Source organism: Hippocampus guttulatus, chromosome 9, assembly GCF_054856545.1.
Source record: "Hippocampus guttulatus isolate MCC_2025c chromosome 9, RoL_Hgut_1.0, whole genome shotgun sequence".
Lineage (NCBI taxonomy): Eukaryota > Metazoa > Chordata > Actinopteri > Syngnathiformes > Syngnathidae > Hippocampus > Hippocampus guttulatus.
In genome coordinates this window covers 1,824,313-1,843,631 of record NC_141269.1, presented here as the reverse complement: position 1 = coordinate 1,843,631, position 19,319 = coordinate 1,824,313, and the positions used below count along the sequence as shown (strand labels likewise).

Sequence of the window (19,319 nt, the reverse complement as noted above, 5' to 3'; positions counted from 1 at the left end):
TATATTTTGTTCTTCTACTTCTTCCTTTCATAACTTTGCTGCTGTGAATCGGGAATTGCTCCATTGCGAGACTAAAAAAGGTTTTCTTATTAGCGTGCGTATGAAATGCTGTTTAAGTGGTTATTCCTTATCAATCATATCTATCTTAAGGTTCTTGGACTAGTACAACTCTGCACTTTGTCTGTACAAGGAGGACAATTTTGGCATACTACTAAGAGAATTGCATGTTACTAGCGAGGCAAAAGTGCTGATATTTGTGCGTTATTGGTGACTTAATGCGCTGTGGAAATGTGACATCACCGACTAGTGGCCTGGCATGCACATTACAGCATTTTTAGCTGCTTTTTGCGGTTCGGGTCAACTCCATTTTCGCCCTCATTATCTCGACTTTAAAGACCCAAATAAAAACAAGGAAAATCCCATGGTGTGATGTCGGAACCACACTTTTGAAAGGCCATTCGCATATCCAACCACAGCCATGGCGGCAACAACCCCAAAACAAACCCCCTTTATATGCAAGCCACTGTTTATTTACGTGCGGTGCAGCGCTAACAATGCGCCTTGTCTCAACGCTTTAAATCCGCCGGCACCCGCGCCCTTTGACACACATCGGCCCCTCTAAGCCAGGCCACGTTTGGTACGCATACACAATATAAAAACAGAGAGCGAGAGAGAGAGACATCCATCCCTGAGGACGACCAATGGTTGCAGAGATGCTGGGAGGGAGGGGTGGAAACGGCGAGCGAGCGAGGAAGGGAGGGTGGTTGTATTTTCTGCTGGGTGGGTGGGACGAAAGAGAGAGAGGGAGAGAGGGAGGTATAGAAAGGGGATGCTGCAGTCCCGTCCACTCACATCTCACTCCACCCAGCGTCACAAGAACGAGCGAGCGAGCGAGCGAGCGAGCGAGGGTGACGCGCGCGCCCAGCAGTATGTGCGCGCCCACGGGAGGGGCCAACAGAAAATGGCGAGTCTGTGCAAGCGGCAGCAATGCACACTAGAGAGGCGCGGCTTTCGGCAGGAGCTTGACTCGTGGAGGCACAAACTCATTCACTGTGTAGGTAAGCTCGCTTGGAATTGCGCGTGTGTGGGCAAGCGACTCCGCGGAGCTGTCATCGTGTTTGTCTGCGTGCGCGTCAAGCGGACGCTCGGGAACTTTGGCAACGTGTGGTCGTGTTGCCGTCAAAGGGGTCGAGTCGTGTTCCCGTGTTCTTTTTGAAATTTCCATTCGAAAGCGTTTGGTTCCCGAGCTGTTTATTTATCGTGGGCGTCACGTGCTCTCCCGGAGCCGCGCCTCGGCCAATCAGCGTGGCCACTCTGTCCGCGTGCCCGCGCACCGGCCGGCCTTTTTGGTTAAAGGGAGGAGGACGTGCGCGCTCGCGATCTCCAAACATGACCCCCACCCACCTCCTTCACCCCCCTCTTCTTAATGGGCTTTTGGGAGCGCGCATTGCTGCGCTGGCAATGTCAGGAGATATTATTATGCGCAGTTTGAAGTGTTTCTTCATTGTTGTTGCTGTATTCTTTTGTTTTTATTTTGAACCCACCCCCCCGCCGCCCTCCCCCTTTCCTGGTCCTCCTCCCTCGCCTCAACCTCCATTTCTAGTGTATTTCATTAGCTGGCGTTTTAATCCGGTTACATCCAGCCGTCCCGATGTTATGTCAAGATTATCGTCCACTCCGCCGGTGATCCCACGACCTCGCCGGCCTAATCCGCCTTTTACGGCGTCCCCGAGCGGGAAGCGCGAGTGCGGTACAGGCGACATTGGCGGGGATGATTTCGAGTTTTTTTTTTTTTTTTTTGGGACCAGCAGTGTCCAGATGTTGCGCATTGAACCGTCACCTACTTAGGGACCACTCGGCTCCTTCTTCCCAGCAGATTTTTAGCCAGCAAAGCTCCTTGTGAGAGTATGATGAGGATGAGGAGGGAGTGATCTCCACGAACAATGTCACTTTAATTCCTCATCATTGTACAGTTCATGTATTTATTCCATGGGGTGCACATGGTATCTGAAAACATCTTTTAATGAAATGCATCACACATATTGATCATTTCAAATGCGTGTTGGTCTTTCATGACAAAGTACGTATTTACATGCCGTATATATGTTCGCTTTGGATATAGCTTTAGTGTGTGGCTGACATTTCCTTCACAAAATTATTCAAGTGCATATTTACCATGCTAAATTATGCTATGCTATTATTACATGTCTGTCTATCTCTCTATCTATGCTAGAAACCCAAAGGGAAGCTATTCTGGATCCACACTATATATTACCTACTAGTTCCCTTTAAAACTACAAATTTCCTTTAGTCGTGCTATACTATACCTGTAACTATTTTATTTCTATTATATTCTATGCTCCGTTTTCTAAAATGCTATGCTCTACCTAACTAGCTTAGCTACGTGTTGTTGTATCGGTATCTGTTGTGCTGTCGTCTCATTTGCAACACCGACCAGGCTGTATTGAGTTTTCAGTTCAGCTGTCTACTTTTTTTTTGGCAATTCTAGGCTCGGCTATCTTGCTATTTAACTGTCCCTCTGTCCATCCACCCACGGAACATATACCTCTTTAAATATAAAAAAGTGCAAGATGACAAGGTAGCGTCGTTCGCCTCAAATATTAGCCTTCGCACATGCTTGTTGCCCATTCCTGGTCACTACAACAATTCCCAGCTGGTCCCAAGCCTGCTTAAAAATGGGTGGGTTGTCTCAAGAAGGGCGTCTGGCGAGGAAAAAAAACCAAAACAAAAACAATGCTAAACAAATCATGCAAGTAACTCATAGTGGCGACCCTTGATAGGGAAAAAGCTGAAAGTCACTTCTGTGATAATTCACACAGGAGATGTGTGTCAAGCTATCCATCTAGCTCAGCTAAGCTATCGATGCTATTCAACGTTCTCTGATATATTTACCGACTGTATCTAGCTAGCTGTGAAGCTGTGATATGCTGTATCTCATCAGTCTATCAGTCATTTCAGCCATCTGGCCGTCTTTCCGGGAAACGATTCCATCCTGACAGGCAACAAATCGTCCTGTATCGATATTACACAAGGCAATATCTGTATAGCGAATCTGTGCCATGCTACGCTATTTCTCTTCGAGGTAGTTGTCCATGTAACAAGTGACCTACTTCCTGTTTTGTGTCCCAATTTGGGATACGTGTCACCAGAAGTGGAAGCGCTTTCTTTTGGGATTCCCAGCTCAGCTGCCGGTTCGACCATCATTCCTTCCTTCCCCTTTTGTCCCCTCTCCTTTCTTTTTGTCTTCCTTTCTTTCTCCCAGTCTCGGCGGCTGTGGTGGCTTTCAAAGCTCTTAAGCCAGCGTTTATCAACCGAGATTGTGGGCTGATATGTTTGTGGCTTTGAGGGCTAATTAGCGGCCAGGCGAAATGATGAGCGCTACATGTTAGCTCAGGTCGGATTGTTCAACAAACGGACGTGAGCCTTCTCTCGGGCTACAGCAAGTGTCTCTTGACTGATGACCTAACTTCTACTTTAGCATGAAGGCATTTTTAACGTTGCTGAAATCACAGTACTGTTACTATGGCAGTTGTAGATGGCTGTAAATGTTTTTTGAATGACATCGCTCGTTTATGTTATGCTATACTATGCTACGGCTAAAAATCTCGGTGGTTTTACCGTTTATCTCCACCAGAACGGTCTAAAATCAAACGGGACGGGGGGTGTCTTAAAGTAGACACTTTTTAGAATTGTTTCTTATATTGGTGCTGTTTACGTGTAAATGATGCCACGCTACTTCACAAGCAAAATAACTATTTTGGTCCACTTTTCCATGCCTTACATTTACCAACACGTGTACGTTCTAGTCTGCTAAAAAACATCAGCCTGAAAATGCTATTTAGTCCCAACGCTGACAGGCCGAAAATGCCAAAATTTCGAAAATGTGGCATTTCTGTTGTTGTTGTTCTAATATGATTGAATTTGGTCTTCTAACATCCTGCTTTATATTGCTGTCATATACCTTTGCTACCTCCATTATCCCAAAATCATGTCCAGTTTCTAATTTAAAGCACACAAAAAATAAATAAATTGCCTCCATTGATTGAAAATTGTGTAATTCTGTGCCAGCTCACAAGCGTTAGCAGCCAGCGACTAGTTCTTGGGGTGCATTTTTCCATCAGTTACGGGGCTCACATACATTTTAAAACTCAGAAAAGGTTATCGAAAAGACGCTTTTAGCGTTTTGCTTGTGCCGTAACATGATTCCGCATTGATGCTATTGTGCTGCAGGATCGTTTGGAAACACCCTCGCAACATTTTGTTGTCTGTACACGCATGAGTACTTTAAATGCAATAAATGCAAATCAACAAAACGCATGTTGTCACAATATAGGCTTGTGTGCGCATGACACCTTGTTTTGTGTGTGTGTGTGTGTGTATGTGTGAGAGAGCGTGTAATTTGCAGATTCTTTTTCCAATTTTATTTATTTATTTCTTTTTAGCTCTTCAACACCTCCCCGTCTCCTCACACTGAATTAAACAGTCGTTTCACGCCTTGTGTGTGTGTGTGTGTGTGTGTGTGTGAACTGTGCACACACACTTAGCGTAACGTATTAGCAGATAAGACTGCAGCTAAATGTCATCCAAAACACACTACGTTAATTATTAAGCCAAGTGGCAGGAAGAGGCAAATTCTACTGTGTTAGTTTGTGCTCTGACGGCTTAATTTGTGTGTGTTAGAAGCTAAAGAGCTAGTTTGACTCTGAACGGATGTCAGTTTGAGTTGCGCGATTGTATGTCAGTCAAAACAAAACCAGCAAACCTCACTCCCCAGTGCCTTCAAAGGGGGTTCTGGGCGACGAGCTGGCGACCCGGTATTTTTAGCTAAGCAATGAGCGTTCTGCGCTCCCAATCTGGGGTCAGGTCGCAGGTTCCATTCCCAAGTTGAGTGGATGACGCAGGGTAAAAATGCCACCTGAGGTCCTTTAAACTAAAATGTTCGGTATTATATGGGCCTAGCATGCTAGGAGAATCCTAACTCATTTTCACTTAGCCAGCAGCTTATTTCTCAGTGCAGGAATCAATTTGCGATGATTGTTTGCCCTTTTGCGGTTTCATTGGATTGTGTGTTGCATCAGCTAACATTCTATTTTGAGTCTTTAAAGTTAACATGGTACGGAGCATGCTAGCTCGCCTTTGATCACTCAACTTCATGAATAGGACATACATGAGTCTGTTGTTGTTGTTTGTTGTACCAATGAGCTAGTCTGAGTTCATCCAGAACCCGAATGACGTTTTTGTTTATTGTGCTACTCTACTCTGGCTTAAATGTGGTGGGTCTTCCACCAGCTAACTTGCTAGTTGAAAGTCTTGCAATCTCGCATGCTTACGAGCATTAACTCAAGTGTTGCAATACATCAATGAGTTCATTTTTTTGTGCCCTGTTGGTTCTGTTTATTTTTGTGTTTCGCCAGCTCGCAGGCTAGCTTGAGGTCTTTTAAGATATTACGCTAAAAAGCACCATACAAACTCGGCTTCAATTCGATAACATTTCTATCGTCGCCATAGAATGCCAGATTTGTTTGCATGTCATGTTGGCGAGCGCCCCCCCTGCCCATCTCATTAATGGTAGAAAATTTCTCCTGCCCCCCCAGTCCCACCCCTCATGCATTCCATCGAAATGCACAGATGGACCAAACTCCACCCCACAAACCTCACAATCCTTTGCCACCCTCTCATCTGCTTCTTTAAAAAAAGAAACAATACGTCCATGGTGAATGAATTAGGGTGGGGTCCTAATCGTTGTAAATCTTTGCATTGACTGGTCATTACATATGCACACACGCGCACACGCACACACACACACATATATATGTGCATCTGTGTAAACATTTGAGGAGGTGTCAACCAGACTGCTGCCTGTTAACAGGCAGCTACATGCTAACGTGAAGCTACATTCTGTTGAGAATCTGCCATTGACAAGTGACAGGATACATGCTAACAACCACATTTTTATTTCCATCGACATATAGATAAGCATTAGCACTCTAGTTAAGGAGTTCTAAACTAATGAAACGCTACAGGCTAAACGTTAACCGCTCCATTCTTACACACAGTCGGCTATTAACAAGCTACATGCTAACAGTTATCTATAGTACATATCCTGTAGACTAGCCTGGACATGTGAGATGCTACTCCATAACAAGCAGGTATATGCTAATGAGCATTGACAGTCGACGCACCAGCTGTCACCCGCTTGCAGTCATCTGCATATAAAACGCATATAAATTTGCAAACCATTGGAAAAGATCCACGGCAGTTTGTGAAACACGCGAACTGGGTGTTGTATGCTAATCACAAACTACTAGCGATTCATGCTGCATGCTCACGATACCTGCTAACTCGTGGGTATATGCTAAAATGAAGTGACAGCCTACCTCCTAGTTTCTGGCTTCCTTAAAATTTGTACACAATGTGCCACCTCTGCCCCAAATGTATTTAAGCCTTCCATTGTGTGGGTGTGTGTGTTTGTACGTGCGTGTGTATTTGCGCTCCTTTTGTTTAGAGAGTTACGTGAACCCTGCCTGGATTTGGTTGGCTTATTTTTTTGGACATCGACACCTTGTGAGCTCATGCGAGGTTAGGAGCATTTTGACTAAATGTACACACACACACACACGCGCGCACACAAAATGTTGACTTGGACCCACCCACCTTTTAGTGAATTCCTTTTTTTTCAATCAAGGCCGCCTTTGTATGGAAGGTCATATTTGAGCTCCCCCCCATAGCTTTTGATCATTATCAAGATGTGTGTGCCTGTGTGTATGCATCTGTGCATGTGTTTGTGTGTCTGTGCAAAAACCAGTTTGGGACATGGTGTACGCTACAAAGTGTGTGTGTGTGTGTATGTTTTTTTTCTTGGAGGCTGAAGGTCAGCTGTTTGGTGGATTGTGCTTATGTTTTGGATTTGGTCAAGAATGTGTGCTATGTTGATGTTCTTGTTTTTTGTTTTACAAAAACCCCCCCCAGTAATTTAAAAATACATGGCAGCAATACAGCCGCTCTTCGTAGGCTGCCCCCCCCCCCGAATATCGAGATTGTGTGTATAATTGACAACCATTGGAGAAGGAGGGGACAGCAAAATTGTTAGTATTCTTTTTACAAACCTCAAGAAGTTTTCAGAAAATGCTGATAAACATTCAATATCGTTTTTTCTCAAAAAACGCATTGGGAAATGCAAAAAAAATTAAATAAATTGTGCTACTTAAAATGAAATGATCGTAATTCACCTCACGTTTTACAAATACAAATAAATACCCCCCGCCCCCCCCCAAAAAACTGTAGTGCCGGTTGATAACTGTAAACTCCGTTTCAGTACCTCCTGGTCGCCTCTCCTTGCCCCCCCCACGTCCTCCTCGTTCATGGCCAAGCGTAGCGAAAATTGACCGTAAATGAAATTACAGGCGGCGTGACCCGGACGTCCGTGAACAATTAATGAATATTAAGAGGCAGTGCGTTCTGCGCTAACGAGACAATAATGACAATAATGGAGCTGAGCGGGCAGCTGAGTCGTCAGCGGTTAAAGGGACAGGCCTCAACCTCGCTTACAGCCTCCGCAAAGGAGGCTTTGTTTGCCCTAGATAAAATGTCAAGAAAATACATAAAATCTCAATGGATTGGAGTAAATGTGCTTTGTGTATGCCCCTGTAATAAATACATTTCATCCAGATCTGATACCGATTGGGTATTGGATCGCAATGTAGATGCTTGTTCAGACAATGACACATTTGTCACATGTGAGTCAAATTAAATCCGGATCTGATCTAGTTTGCATATTTTTAAATCTAAGGTCAATGTATCATGTTCTGGCACTTAGTTATTCCATCTCTTGAATGTCTTCAATTTTTGTGGCGGTTAATTGAAGTTTAATCCAGATCTGATCCAGATTGCATATTTGTACGCAATGTCAACCTAACCTGTCCAGACATCTTACTCTCAAACGATGTCATGTTTGCTGTGTTTGATCTAAATTTGATCCGGATCCGTGCCGAAAGTCATCAGAGTTGCGTAGTTTGATTTTAATCTTGATCTGATCCAGTGTGCATAGTTGGACCCAGTGTAAATGTAGCATTTTCAGAAGCTTACGAATTATGTCACGTTGTTTCCTCCGGTTAATTAGTGACACTCAAGTATCAAAGTAAAGACTGAAGAAGAAGAAGATCAAGAAAAACAAATTGTGATTAGAAGGGATCTTAACTTAATCTTTCATGTCTTCTTTTCAGAAAAGCTTTTCCACTACTTCCTGATCAAATGGCATGTTTAGCTTTGTCTGTCAAGAGTCCAGTTTGCTAGCAATGGGGGAAAGAAAAAACCTGCTCAACCCCCCCCCACAAACACACACTCACAAGTCATTGTTCTGATCTGGAGCTAATTAAACACCGTGGCAACCACACACAACACCACAGTGAGGTGCTAATGGGAATGTATGGAGTCTGTCAATCAAATGATCAGAGATCAGCCTTATGGTGTTAAAGCTTTTTATTTTTATTTTTTTTTTAATTAGACATCACAAATCAAGATGTCGGTCTTGATTTTTGAGGTCAAGTCAGAACCGCAAGGATGAGCACAAATCTTGAGCACAAATCTTCCACTGAGACTTGAAAATCAGTTAGTGGCCATTTTGGATCCAAGTAGACTAGGCGTTAAAAAAAATGTATCTGGATCAAGATTATTTCATTTTGTGCAACCACTTGACAAAATAAAATGGAATGAATTTAACACGGCATCTTTTTCAGTGTAATTTGGTAGTGCGTGTCTAAATACTAACACAGACATCTATATTTGTGTCAAAAAATTGTCAGACTTGTTGTCTTTGGGAGTAACAATTGAATTCAGATCCAATCCAGATGATTTATTTTGGTTGCAGTGTAAAAGCAACGGGTTCGTGCACCTGCAAATGGCATTAGGTTATTGCGGTTAATTTATATTTAATCCAGGACTGAGCCAAATTGCATATTTGCTCATTTTAACATTACATTGTCAAATGTCAACAGAATTATTGTTTCAGTAAATCCAGAACCGATCCAAATCCCATATTTAGATGCAATGTACTGTAAGACATTTGCGGACAACACTGTCCCCTCATCATGTTTAAATTAAGTGTAATCGAGATTGATCAAATGTGTGTTCAAAATTCCTTTTTGTCCTGCGTTTTTTGATTGATCTCGATAGGGCCAACCGACACGGTTGTGCGAAAGCGCCTGGCAAGCGACTCCCAGATGTAGCATTTTTTTGTGGACACAGGTTAGCGCTCACCCCGCCACAAATGTGGATTACACCTCGATAGAGCTCGTTAGCGAGCATGCTCCGCTTCCTCTCCCACCGCGGCGACTCCCAGCAGAGTGAGACGTCTTCCCTCTCTCCCGTGGATCTCGCTCTCGGATTTGAAACGCAAAGAGCTCCTAATGAGCGCAAAGCACCGGCGTCAATGGATTACTCACAATGTTGACTATTTCTAACAGTCATTGTTTTATAGTCGTTACTACAGAGAATTCATCAATACAAAACACACACTAGTAGTGCATTTAGACCAGACGGAGATTTACATGATGCCAAACGCGCAACCTGGATCAGGTCTGGATTAAAACTGAAACTATGTTTGTGTCCATCAGGGTTTGGGTTTTCATTATGGTTATTTTTACTTCATTTTGGCTTTTATTTTTTTCAATTACATTCTTAGTGCACCTTTTTGTTTTATTTTTTATTTTTTTTATGCTCGGTTTTAGTATAGATTTGCTTAGTCTTAGTATTAGTTTTAGGAGTATTTGTGGAGTGTAGAATGCAAACAAAGTGAAACACTTCCGAAATGGCTGCTTGACCTTCCCTCTGTATAATATACAGTCTGTCATAAATGCATTTCAAATGAAACCCAACAGCTCGGGTATGATAATTGACAAAAAAAACGAAAACAAAGGACAGTTTTCTTCTCATTTTAGTTTCGTTTTATCATGTAAAGATTTTCATTTTGATCTTATTTCGTAATGTTTCAGGTATTTGGTTTAGATTTCGTTCACGATAATAGCCTTTTGTATCCACTGACCCATCATTCCATTTCTCAATCACTTCTTCTGACCCAGCCGGCTATCCAGCAACCCACTTGGGCTGAGTCAAATTGTTCTGGCTGGAGCTGTTGTGAAAGCGCGATTTAAATCCACATGTGTTGGATTGTTTTGTATTTATCTTGTTGCTAATTTAGCATTGCTCATTGCAGTTGAATATTACGTCCGTGTCCTCTCTCTCTCTCACACACACACACACACGCACACGCATGCCATGATGGCGACACGGGCAGCTGCGTAAAGGACCGAGTGGGCTTCAGGCCCTCTGCCTCGCTCTCCTCTGTCACCATCACTTGGGTGTCAAACTCACCCGAGTGTGTACACACCGCTACACATGTGCGCACGCGTGCACACGCAGCGAGTGAAGGTCAAGATGGCCATCGGTAGAAATGTCACTCGAGTTTTAAATCTTCTTCCCGGGTTTATTTTGTCATCTTCGCCTCGCATCCCCCCATTCACGCCGGCTTCCTCTTTCGCCGGGAACGTAGTTTAGCATAGGGTAGCGTAGCCGAGGAAATATCTGAAGTCGAGCAAAACTTCCACGTGTGTCCTACGGTGGTGTGCGGCCAAATATGAGATCGCAACGATGCTAACACTGTAGCAGGTTTTTTAAGATGAACTTCTCACTAAAGTGACTGAGAAGAATGTTCAAGGTCTGGATCCGGTCTGGATTAAAATAGCTTTCTGTTTTGGTTATCCTTTTCCTGGTCGAAAATCATTTGCGGTGAAAAGCCAGCCGTAGCTAACGTTGATGTGCCAGATCCAATCTCTCTTGTCCAAAAGGCTGAGGCGTTTTAATCCACTGGCTCAGCTCGATTCCACCGCTAGCGGCACTGATTCAAGGCTAACTCAACTGTCAACTCATGGCTAAGAGTTAGTTTTCGCCGAGTGCTAATAGCTCGATTCAGCCACTAATGAGCGAAAGCTCATTTTAGCTAATGCCTAAGTGTTAGCTTCAGCTGATCGCTAATGACTAACGTCAACTAATGTCTAAACTGCCAAAGCATCAATTGGTGTGCGCGCGTGCGTGTGTGTGTCTGTGTCTGTGTGTGTGTGTGTGCATGCGCACGTTTGCACAGCTGCAGACGCTCTGAGTACTTAATTGACGCGTGGGCACAGCCGCCATATCTTTCTCCTTCAAATGTGGCATTTTTTTCTTTTTCTTTTCCTAATAAAGCCTAAACGCCTCCTCCGACATCGAATGTCACCACTTCACCGTGTCACCGTGTATTAATTAGTGTGTTCAGCAGTGAAGACGACCGACTTGACACGAACATCTGAACAAGTGGCAATGACTAAGTGTACTCAAGGTTCCAAGGAGTAGAACGTTTTTGGGTTGCTTTTCATCGCAACGATGGAATCAGTGTGCAATGTGAACGACAGGCTCCAAATTCTTCTTCATCAGCGGGGGGGGGTCGAGTCGATCAAATTTGTTGGTTTAATAAGAGGTGGAGTGTTTCAAGAAAAAAAACAAAAAGTTGTATTGTTTGATGAGATCACCAAACAAATGACAGGTCTGGAAAATGTTTGAGGCATAGCATGTATTGGGGCAGATCGACAAACGAATTTGATATTTTGATTGTTCTCATCAAGGTCTTTAAATGAGACACGTTCCTCTTTTTCATTTTGGCTCTTCAGTGAGTTGAAAAGGTGGTTAACTTATGACATCATCAAATTCTGACATCATCCAGCTCATCCAGTCAGGGTACGTTGATAATCTAATTACACATATGAAAAGCGCTTACAGAGGCTTTTAATTCGATGTATGACTCAATGCGGTTTGGTGCCAATTCAATTTGTGCTCATTTGCGCGGCGAAGATGCGGTGGAGTGCGGCGACCTCCGTGAGCAAGCGAAAGCGCTTTTCGGTGAAGGCCTTCTCAAAGTTGTTCCCGCGTATGAAAAGCTCTCGTCAAGGCATTCAATTAGATATTCGGTTATCCGTTTTCTAATCCGCTGATGCTCGCGAGGGGCGCGGGCGCGCTGGCGCCAATCCTGGCTGTGTGCGGGCATCTGACGTATATTTTATGATTTTTATTATTTTGTCATGACCTTATCAGATGAGGCTATGCAGTATAGCGACGCTGTTGCCAAGCATTTTTTTGGGGTCTGTTTGTTTTGTTTAGTTTTTGCTCGTTACGTCATCCCGCGAGGGAATCGTGACGCGAGAGTTCTCTTTCTGCAAAGCGCTCATTGGGCACTTTAATTTGAGGCATGACTCGGTATGATTTTCTGCAAAATTTGAGTTGGTCATCGTGGAACCTCAAGTAGCCTACTAACGCTCAAAGCTGATCGCCCCCACAAACTGCTCAGCGGAGCCGACACCTACCCGGATTCATATCCGCTACGCTAACCAGGAAAAAGTGAACCTATTTTGTATTTGACATTGTTGTGACCTTGATTTTTCAACTCGGCCCCTTTGTGCTTTGGCACGTCCGAAGGCGCGAACCCAAAACGCGTGAATGGCGACTGTCAAACGTTTTGGTGCTACGTAGAGGGTGGAGGGAGAGGGGAGGGGGGGGGGTGTTATTGCGGCAAACTCAACAGACACACAATGTTTGTGGTCAAGCGTGTCGTCTGTCATGAGAGAATTTTGATTTTTATTTCCCAAGCGTGAAGATCGGCACCCCCCCCCCCCCCACAGTTGCTGCGTGTAACAAGTTCTCCGCGCTACTTGAACGCCACCCCCCCAGCAACAATGGCCGCCCTGTGCGGCATGCCACCAGCGCATTACACGCCAAAGCCACAAGGATGACCTCGTGCATTTAATCAGAAAGCTTAAAAGCCAACTCCAAGCCCGAGTGAAAGCTCTTACTTTGACGCGACGCTAACCTTCAACTCTTTCCTTACGGAGCACTTTGAAAACAATCGCGGCTGCATCGCGAAGCTCAAATCAGAATCGCACGCCTCCCACTTCAAATAAAGTCTGTGGAGGACTTTTGTGTGTCTCGCTCTATCACGCGCACTCTTTGGACCCGACACCTTTGGACAGCTCGCGGAAACGGTTACGTGTGCGTGCGCCTGTGTGGCGCCGCAATGAAGGGAACGGTCCCCCGAATTAGGCCTAATATGTCATCTTCATGCGGGCAGCCTTCTCCGCTCCTCCTGTGGGTCAATATTAAACTGGAGAGACCCTCCCCCCACTCCGACAAGCCCGCGCGCTTCATCGCACAAACGCACACGTGGCAGCAAATTAAGAGTAGAGCAGACCTTTGATTTTTTCAGAAAGGGAAATATTTATGACCAGTTGTTAAACCAACCCCCTTTTGTGTGTGTGTGTGTGTGTGTGTGTGTGTGTGTGTGTGTGTGTGTGCGCGCGCGGTTCGAGGTCTAGGTCAGTGATATGTCAGATATTGTTCTGGGCATGCTCCCTGAAGGTGTGAGTGCGTGCGTGCGTGCTTGCGATCGTATATATCACGTGCCCCATTAAACTCAATGGTGCGTTCCAGCCTCCAAAATGGTTTCTCACTGTCAAGCTGCTTATAGATTAAAAAAAACATTTAAATGTATCTAACACCAAAAATAAATTTCAGGTGGGGAAATGCACACGCGTTGTGGGCTTCTTTATTACCATGGTGCCAAATGTACACTGACCTGTAACATGTCCTCAGAATATATATACAGTATATATGTTAAAAAAAGGGTAAAATTGCAAAAACAGGTTGAACCCGAACAAAAATGGTTGCGGTGTTGACCAACACATCATTAGGAGACGCGGCGTTGCCCAGCATTTTTCGCATATGAAAAGAATATGCGCCTATCGTTACAGCCTACATGTGTTGATGCACCATTTGTGTTCTAATATCCATTGATTGAAGGGTGAAAACAAAGCGACTATCGATGCTAAGTGATACTTGTTGTTTTCCATTATGTGTTAGCTTTCAGCTAGCGGGGGGACGTTTTTAAGGTTGAAAGTTGTGGGGTTGTGTAATTCTTTTCAGGCTCTCTTTTTGGGGGACGGGGAGACTGTAACAGATTAGTCTTTTTTGATTTCAGGGGGGGAGTTTTTGTTAAAAGGGGGACTCAATCTTGAAATAGTTTTTACAATAAGGTGTGCTATGCAACCCAGCTTGTCTCAAAATGACATTCTGATTAATGTTGCATTTGTGGAATATGAATTAAGCAACATCATCCACCCATTTTTATCCATCTCCATTTTGCCACTTGCTGTCGACTGAAAATGACATCACGTTTGCTGAGGGCTCAGGGGACAACCGATCTCAGTTGTTTTCAGAATTTGCTCTTCCTCCCCAAACGCGGAAAGCCGTGTTTTGACTCGTGGGTACCGCTGCTGTTAGCAAATTGAGCTTCAATTGAGAGTGGTTAGGTGGTGTACCGAATGAAGTGTCTTTTAAAAAAAAAAAGCTCATCACGTTCTTGCTGGCACATTATTTATTTTGGTCCGTTTCCATGTGCTGCCATCTGGCCACCACCAAGCGAGTTGCCCGTGAGCGTACCTACAGTATTAGTGTGTGTGTGGGCATGTGGGTGGATGTGTGTGTGCGCACGCACGCGCACAGGGGGGGGGGGGGGGGGGGTTGGAGGGCGGGTTTCGCTGTGGTAGCAGTAGCGTGGGGGGGAGCAGCGGTGCTTTTGCAAATAGGTCAGAGTTGACTTGCCTAATGTCCAAATGTGACCAAGACATCTTCCGAGAAGACAAAGAAGAACAACATTGTGAGCTTCTTTGTCCTCCGCCTGCAGCTCTGCTTCATGTGAACATCATATGATAACCAAAGCGCATATACTCACGTGCACACACACGCACACACGCGCACACACGCCAGTCCAAAATATCTCTTTGATTTAACAGCTCGGGGCCCCCCGACCTCGTTAGCTCACCCTCATTTCAGACAATCCCCACAGCTGGCTGACAGCGGCCAGTACAAAAACACTTTCAATTAAGACGTGGACAAATTTTAAAAAAGGAAAAAAAACAACAACTCAAAGAAGGCCTTTATTGCAAAAAATCAAAATCAAAATAAAAAGAAATCACTAAGACGTGGGTGGGTCCGGGTCAACATTTATTCTGTGCGTCTAAAACATGCAAAAAAAAAAAAAAAAAAAACACCAATAAAAACAAATACACAAAGACCATTTTAGACAAAGTATTAAAACGCAGAAAAAGATTCACAATCTCCCAAAAGAAAAAAAAAACACAAAACATGCAATAAAAACCAACCCATTTACAACCACCCCCCAAAGGAAAACCTAGAAAAAAATTACTAAAATGCCCAAAAGCGCCTCAAAAAACATCTTATTAAAATTTTGCAAAACATTCAAAATTATGCACCGAAAAAACAACATATACGGACACAAAATCTAAAATAATTAGTGAGAACTTTTTTCATGGAGGCGGCATTGTGATGGACTGTGTGCGGATGTTTATTCGTTTGTTTGTAGGTGTGTGTGCGTGTGTGTGTGCGTGCTTTCCTGGTTCGTTTCATCTTCTTGCACTCTTTATGTGCAAGTCAGCGGTGACCCCTTATTATCCCTTTGTGTCACTTTGTTGTTGCCCTCTGTGCGCGTGCGCACGTACGCTGCATTTTTTGCCACCTATCTTACCATGTGTATTGTCAGGAGCAGGAAAATGCCCGGTTTCCGTGACGACGGACGGGAAGGTGTAGAAAAGCTAAAGAAAGAAAGCCAGCTAAAGAGATGATGAAAGCAAACAAGAGAGGACTCAAGGTGTCAAAGCGAGGAAGAGAAGGAGGAGCCTTGACAGACAGTTGGGTGGGGGGGAAGAAAAAAAAATCGAAACCTATAGACAACAATGCAAATGGACCAAAAAAAAAAAAACCCCCACCCATGGAAAAATGTCAAAAATGAGCCTAAAATGGCCGCTTTGAATCAAAATGGCAGACTTACAGTGTGTTATTGGGCATAGTGTCATGAGACTTTACTACAAGTGTGTCCTCATGATAGAAACGGATAAAAAAAAAAAATTCCTGTTGCCTTCAAGTGTTCAATTTCCCCAAAACACGATGGTGCAAAAATGGCCAAATGAATCCCAAATCCCAAAACCCAGTGTACATTTTCAGTTGGATGAGATGTTTTTGTGGACCTCGGGGGCATTCTTTTCAAAAACACCACAAAACCCACGAGGGCGAGAACATGCCAACGCGTGAGAGGGCCCGTACGGCCCATACGGCCGCCTTCTGTCTCTTCTCGTGTATTTATATATGTCTTTCCACTTTTTTGTGGGTCTCCTCGCGATAGGCATGTCTACCAAATTTCATGCTGCCAAGTGAAACTGGCTTTGGAGGGCTAATTTATAGAAGAGTATGCAAAGGTGGCGTTGCTCTCCTTTGTCTTATCCCGCGGCTTTAAATCCCAGCAGGAATTTACCCACGTGCCCCGACGGCTCAGTGGACAGCCTTGGGAGCCTTGGCCTGACATCCCAAAATGACAGCTTGGGTCATGTGACACTCTTCAGTTATCGGTCAATGTTTCACGGAATCGCAAGCCAAGAAAAAAAATGTGAAAAGTCATAATATGTTTTCTTAGTCTTTTGGATAAAACAAAGAAAATATAAATGTCAGAGATGCATTGTAGATTAAATATTTTCAATATCTTTGTAAATTTGTAAAAAAACAAAAAAAAACCAATACGTTTTCTTCATGTTTTGCATTGTAAATGTATTATTATGAATAACATATATGCATGTGAAAATTTTTAATATAAATTTAATTGTAATTACAAAAAACATACAAAAATGTTTTCTTTTTTGGGGGTGTGGGAGTTTGGATAAAAATAAAAGGTTGTGGGAGAAGAGATTACATTTCTTTAACACACCAGCAAAAACCTTTTCTTCACGTCCACTTGTATTTAATTTATTCCGCAAAATATATTTTGTTTTTTGCCTTAGCTAAGCTGGCTTCCGACTCACCTCCGCCTTTAATCAGGAGCTTTAAAAGCTTAAAAAAAAAACAAATAATAAGGCCCCTAGCCCCACTGTGCGCCCACTGTGTTAGGTGGCTGAGGTGCTGCCTGCGCAAATTGGATTTTCTGTAGCTCAGCTGCTCGCTCGTCGTGATGTCAAGACAAATCTGATGCTCGCCACCGTTTGCTCGGGTCCGCTTTTGTCTCTGTGCGTGTGTATTACAGCCACACTTGGTGTGTATAAACTTGAACCGGGTACCAAAGCCAAGCTAGAACGTTGCTTAACGGCCGTACCGTGACATTGGCGTTTGTCGCTACAATTGCGGTCAATCGTTTGCGACCCTGCGATCGCGCCAACTTTTATCAGTGCTTACGAACATATGCCCCGCGAACATTCCGTGCACACGAAAAAGTTTGTGTTGGCTCAAAAATGAGGGAATATTTTGAGTTACGCGCCTTGAGTGTAGTACCTCATTGTGCCATAACATGCCTGGCGGCACTGACATCTACTAGCTACAGATGCAGTGTCATGAACACCAAAAAGAAGAGAAAAAATGTTTTTTTTTTTTTTTTTTAGGGGGGGCGGGGGGTTCCAAAGTTTGTATGTTAAAAAAGAACCCTGAAAAACAAACAAAAAAAACCCCATGAAATTTGAGGATATACATAAGATAATATCAAAGACCAAACCTGTGGAGCCAGCACCGATACGCTGTACTGTGTGCATGTGGCGCATGTCTAGGAATAGATATAAATATGAATCCATCCAGGTATCTTCGAAAGAGTACGAAAGAGTGTTTTGTCATTATTTTCATTAACTATTTTTTTTTTTCAGGAAAATCGGCAAAAGCGTTTTTTTTAAAAAAATTATTTGTTTGGATTCCTATCAACAAAGTTAACAATTCGGGTTCAGAAAAGGGCGCCAAATATTTTTATTTACTTAATTTGCAAAGTAATAAAAATATGTGAATGCTGAAGAACGTTTGAATGCGCGAAGCACGTCAAGTATTTGTCGGTGAAAGTGAAAAGGCAAGGTCGGCGCTTTTGCTTCCCGTATAGAAATGTTTTCGTGTTTTTCATTTGGCATCTTTTCACAGGAATAATTTGTTCCGCCGCCTGAAAGGAATTTAAAGAAGGTCATTGAAAGAAAAAGAATACAAAAAAAATGTTACCTTGCTCTCCGGGTGCCTCGCGAGCTCGTTCGCCTTTTGTTTGAGACTCTCAATGAGTCTCGCACCCACCGCAAGCACGGCCGCCTCCACCGCGCGGCGCTTCCTTTTCTTCTTCTTTTTTTGCGTGCGACCTTGACGCCCCTTGGAAGCCCACGCTGACGCCATTTGACTTGCGAGTCCCGTAGTCTTCTTTCTCATCCAACTTGAGGGAAGTTCTCACTAACGTTAAGCACTATTGAGCATTTCCATCTATTTGGTGGTCATTCGCATTTAGCTTGACGTCAGAATTTAGCATTCGTGAGCATTTGGTGGTATTTTGTTGCTGAACAACGGGAATCTGATGGTACCATTCAGCGCTATTTCACATTTAGTCATATTTTGTGTGTTTTGACAGTAGTGTAACAGCATTGCATGTGTCCTTAGCAGTTAGCACTATTCAGCATTCAACTCTGTTTTGATGTCGGGAAACGGTGTGGTGTTAGCGGTTACACTATGTTGTAGATGAACAAGGGTTGTGTGAGTTAGCGTGTCCTCTAAACATGACATTAGCGACGATTAGGATTGTATTTTTACCGAATGATAAAAAGTGTGACATTATTTTGTGGCTGTGGATATCAATGTTGTTAGCGTGTAATCAACAGAGAAATTTGGCGGGAAAGCTGCCAATTTAGCATTGGAAACGGCACCGCTATTCGGGACTTGTTTTTTATAATCATGAGTGGAAATTAGCCATCACTTAATCTTCCTCGATTAATTGACGCAGGATGAAAGAAGGCACGTGTTTTAAGACGCCCTCTTCAGCTCCCGCTACGCCCACCTTGCCGCTAATTGCTCTCAATTAGCTTTCTCGTTAGCATGTTCACGTGCACGATGGGCGCGTCACTTTGAGATTTTTCGCGGCCGTTAGCGCTGCGTGGCCTCCTTCCTGGTGCTCACCACTTAATTATCTCATTAGCACGATAATTCTACTCAAATGACCACGGTGCGTGTGTGTGCATGTGCTGTTGTTTTTCTCTCTTTTTATGAGGCACAACCCAATTTTGTTGATGAACGGCAGTTGCATGACATCAGCTTTTATAACAGTAGAATGACATTAGTTCAGCGCTATTTTGTTCCTGAACAACAGTGATGTGACATTATCACGTAGTGCAGATTTTGGTGCTAAGAGTTTTGAAAACTCTTTTGTTGCTCAT

General features: G+C 43.7%; 1 protein-coding gene across 1 annotated transcript in view; it reads left to right on the top strand.

The window, feature by feature from the left end:
* Positions 1 to 854: 854 nt before the first annotated feature.
* The window catches only part of lcor (ligand dependent nuclear receptor corepressor), a 40,018-nt gene continuing 21,553 nt past the window's right edge, over positions 855 to 19,319 (top strand). Inside the window, exon 1 of the mRNA XM_086121066.1 lies at positions 855 to 1,058. Within this exon, the coding sequence (XP_085977192.1) occupies positions 962 to 1,058 (97 nt within the window). The 5' untranslated portion in view covers positions 855 to 961. The remainder of the gene's footprint in view (positions 1,059 to 19,319) is intronic.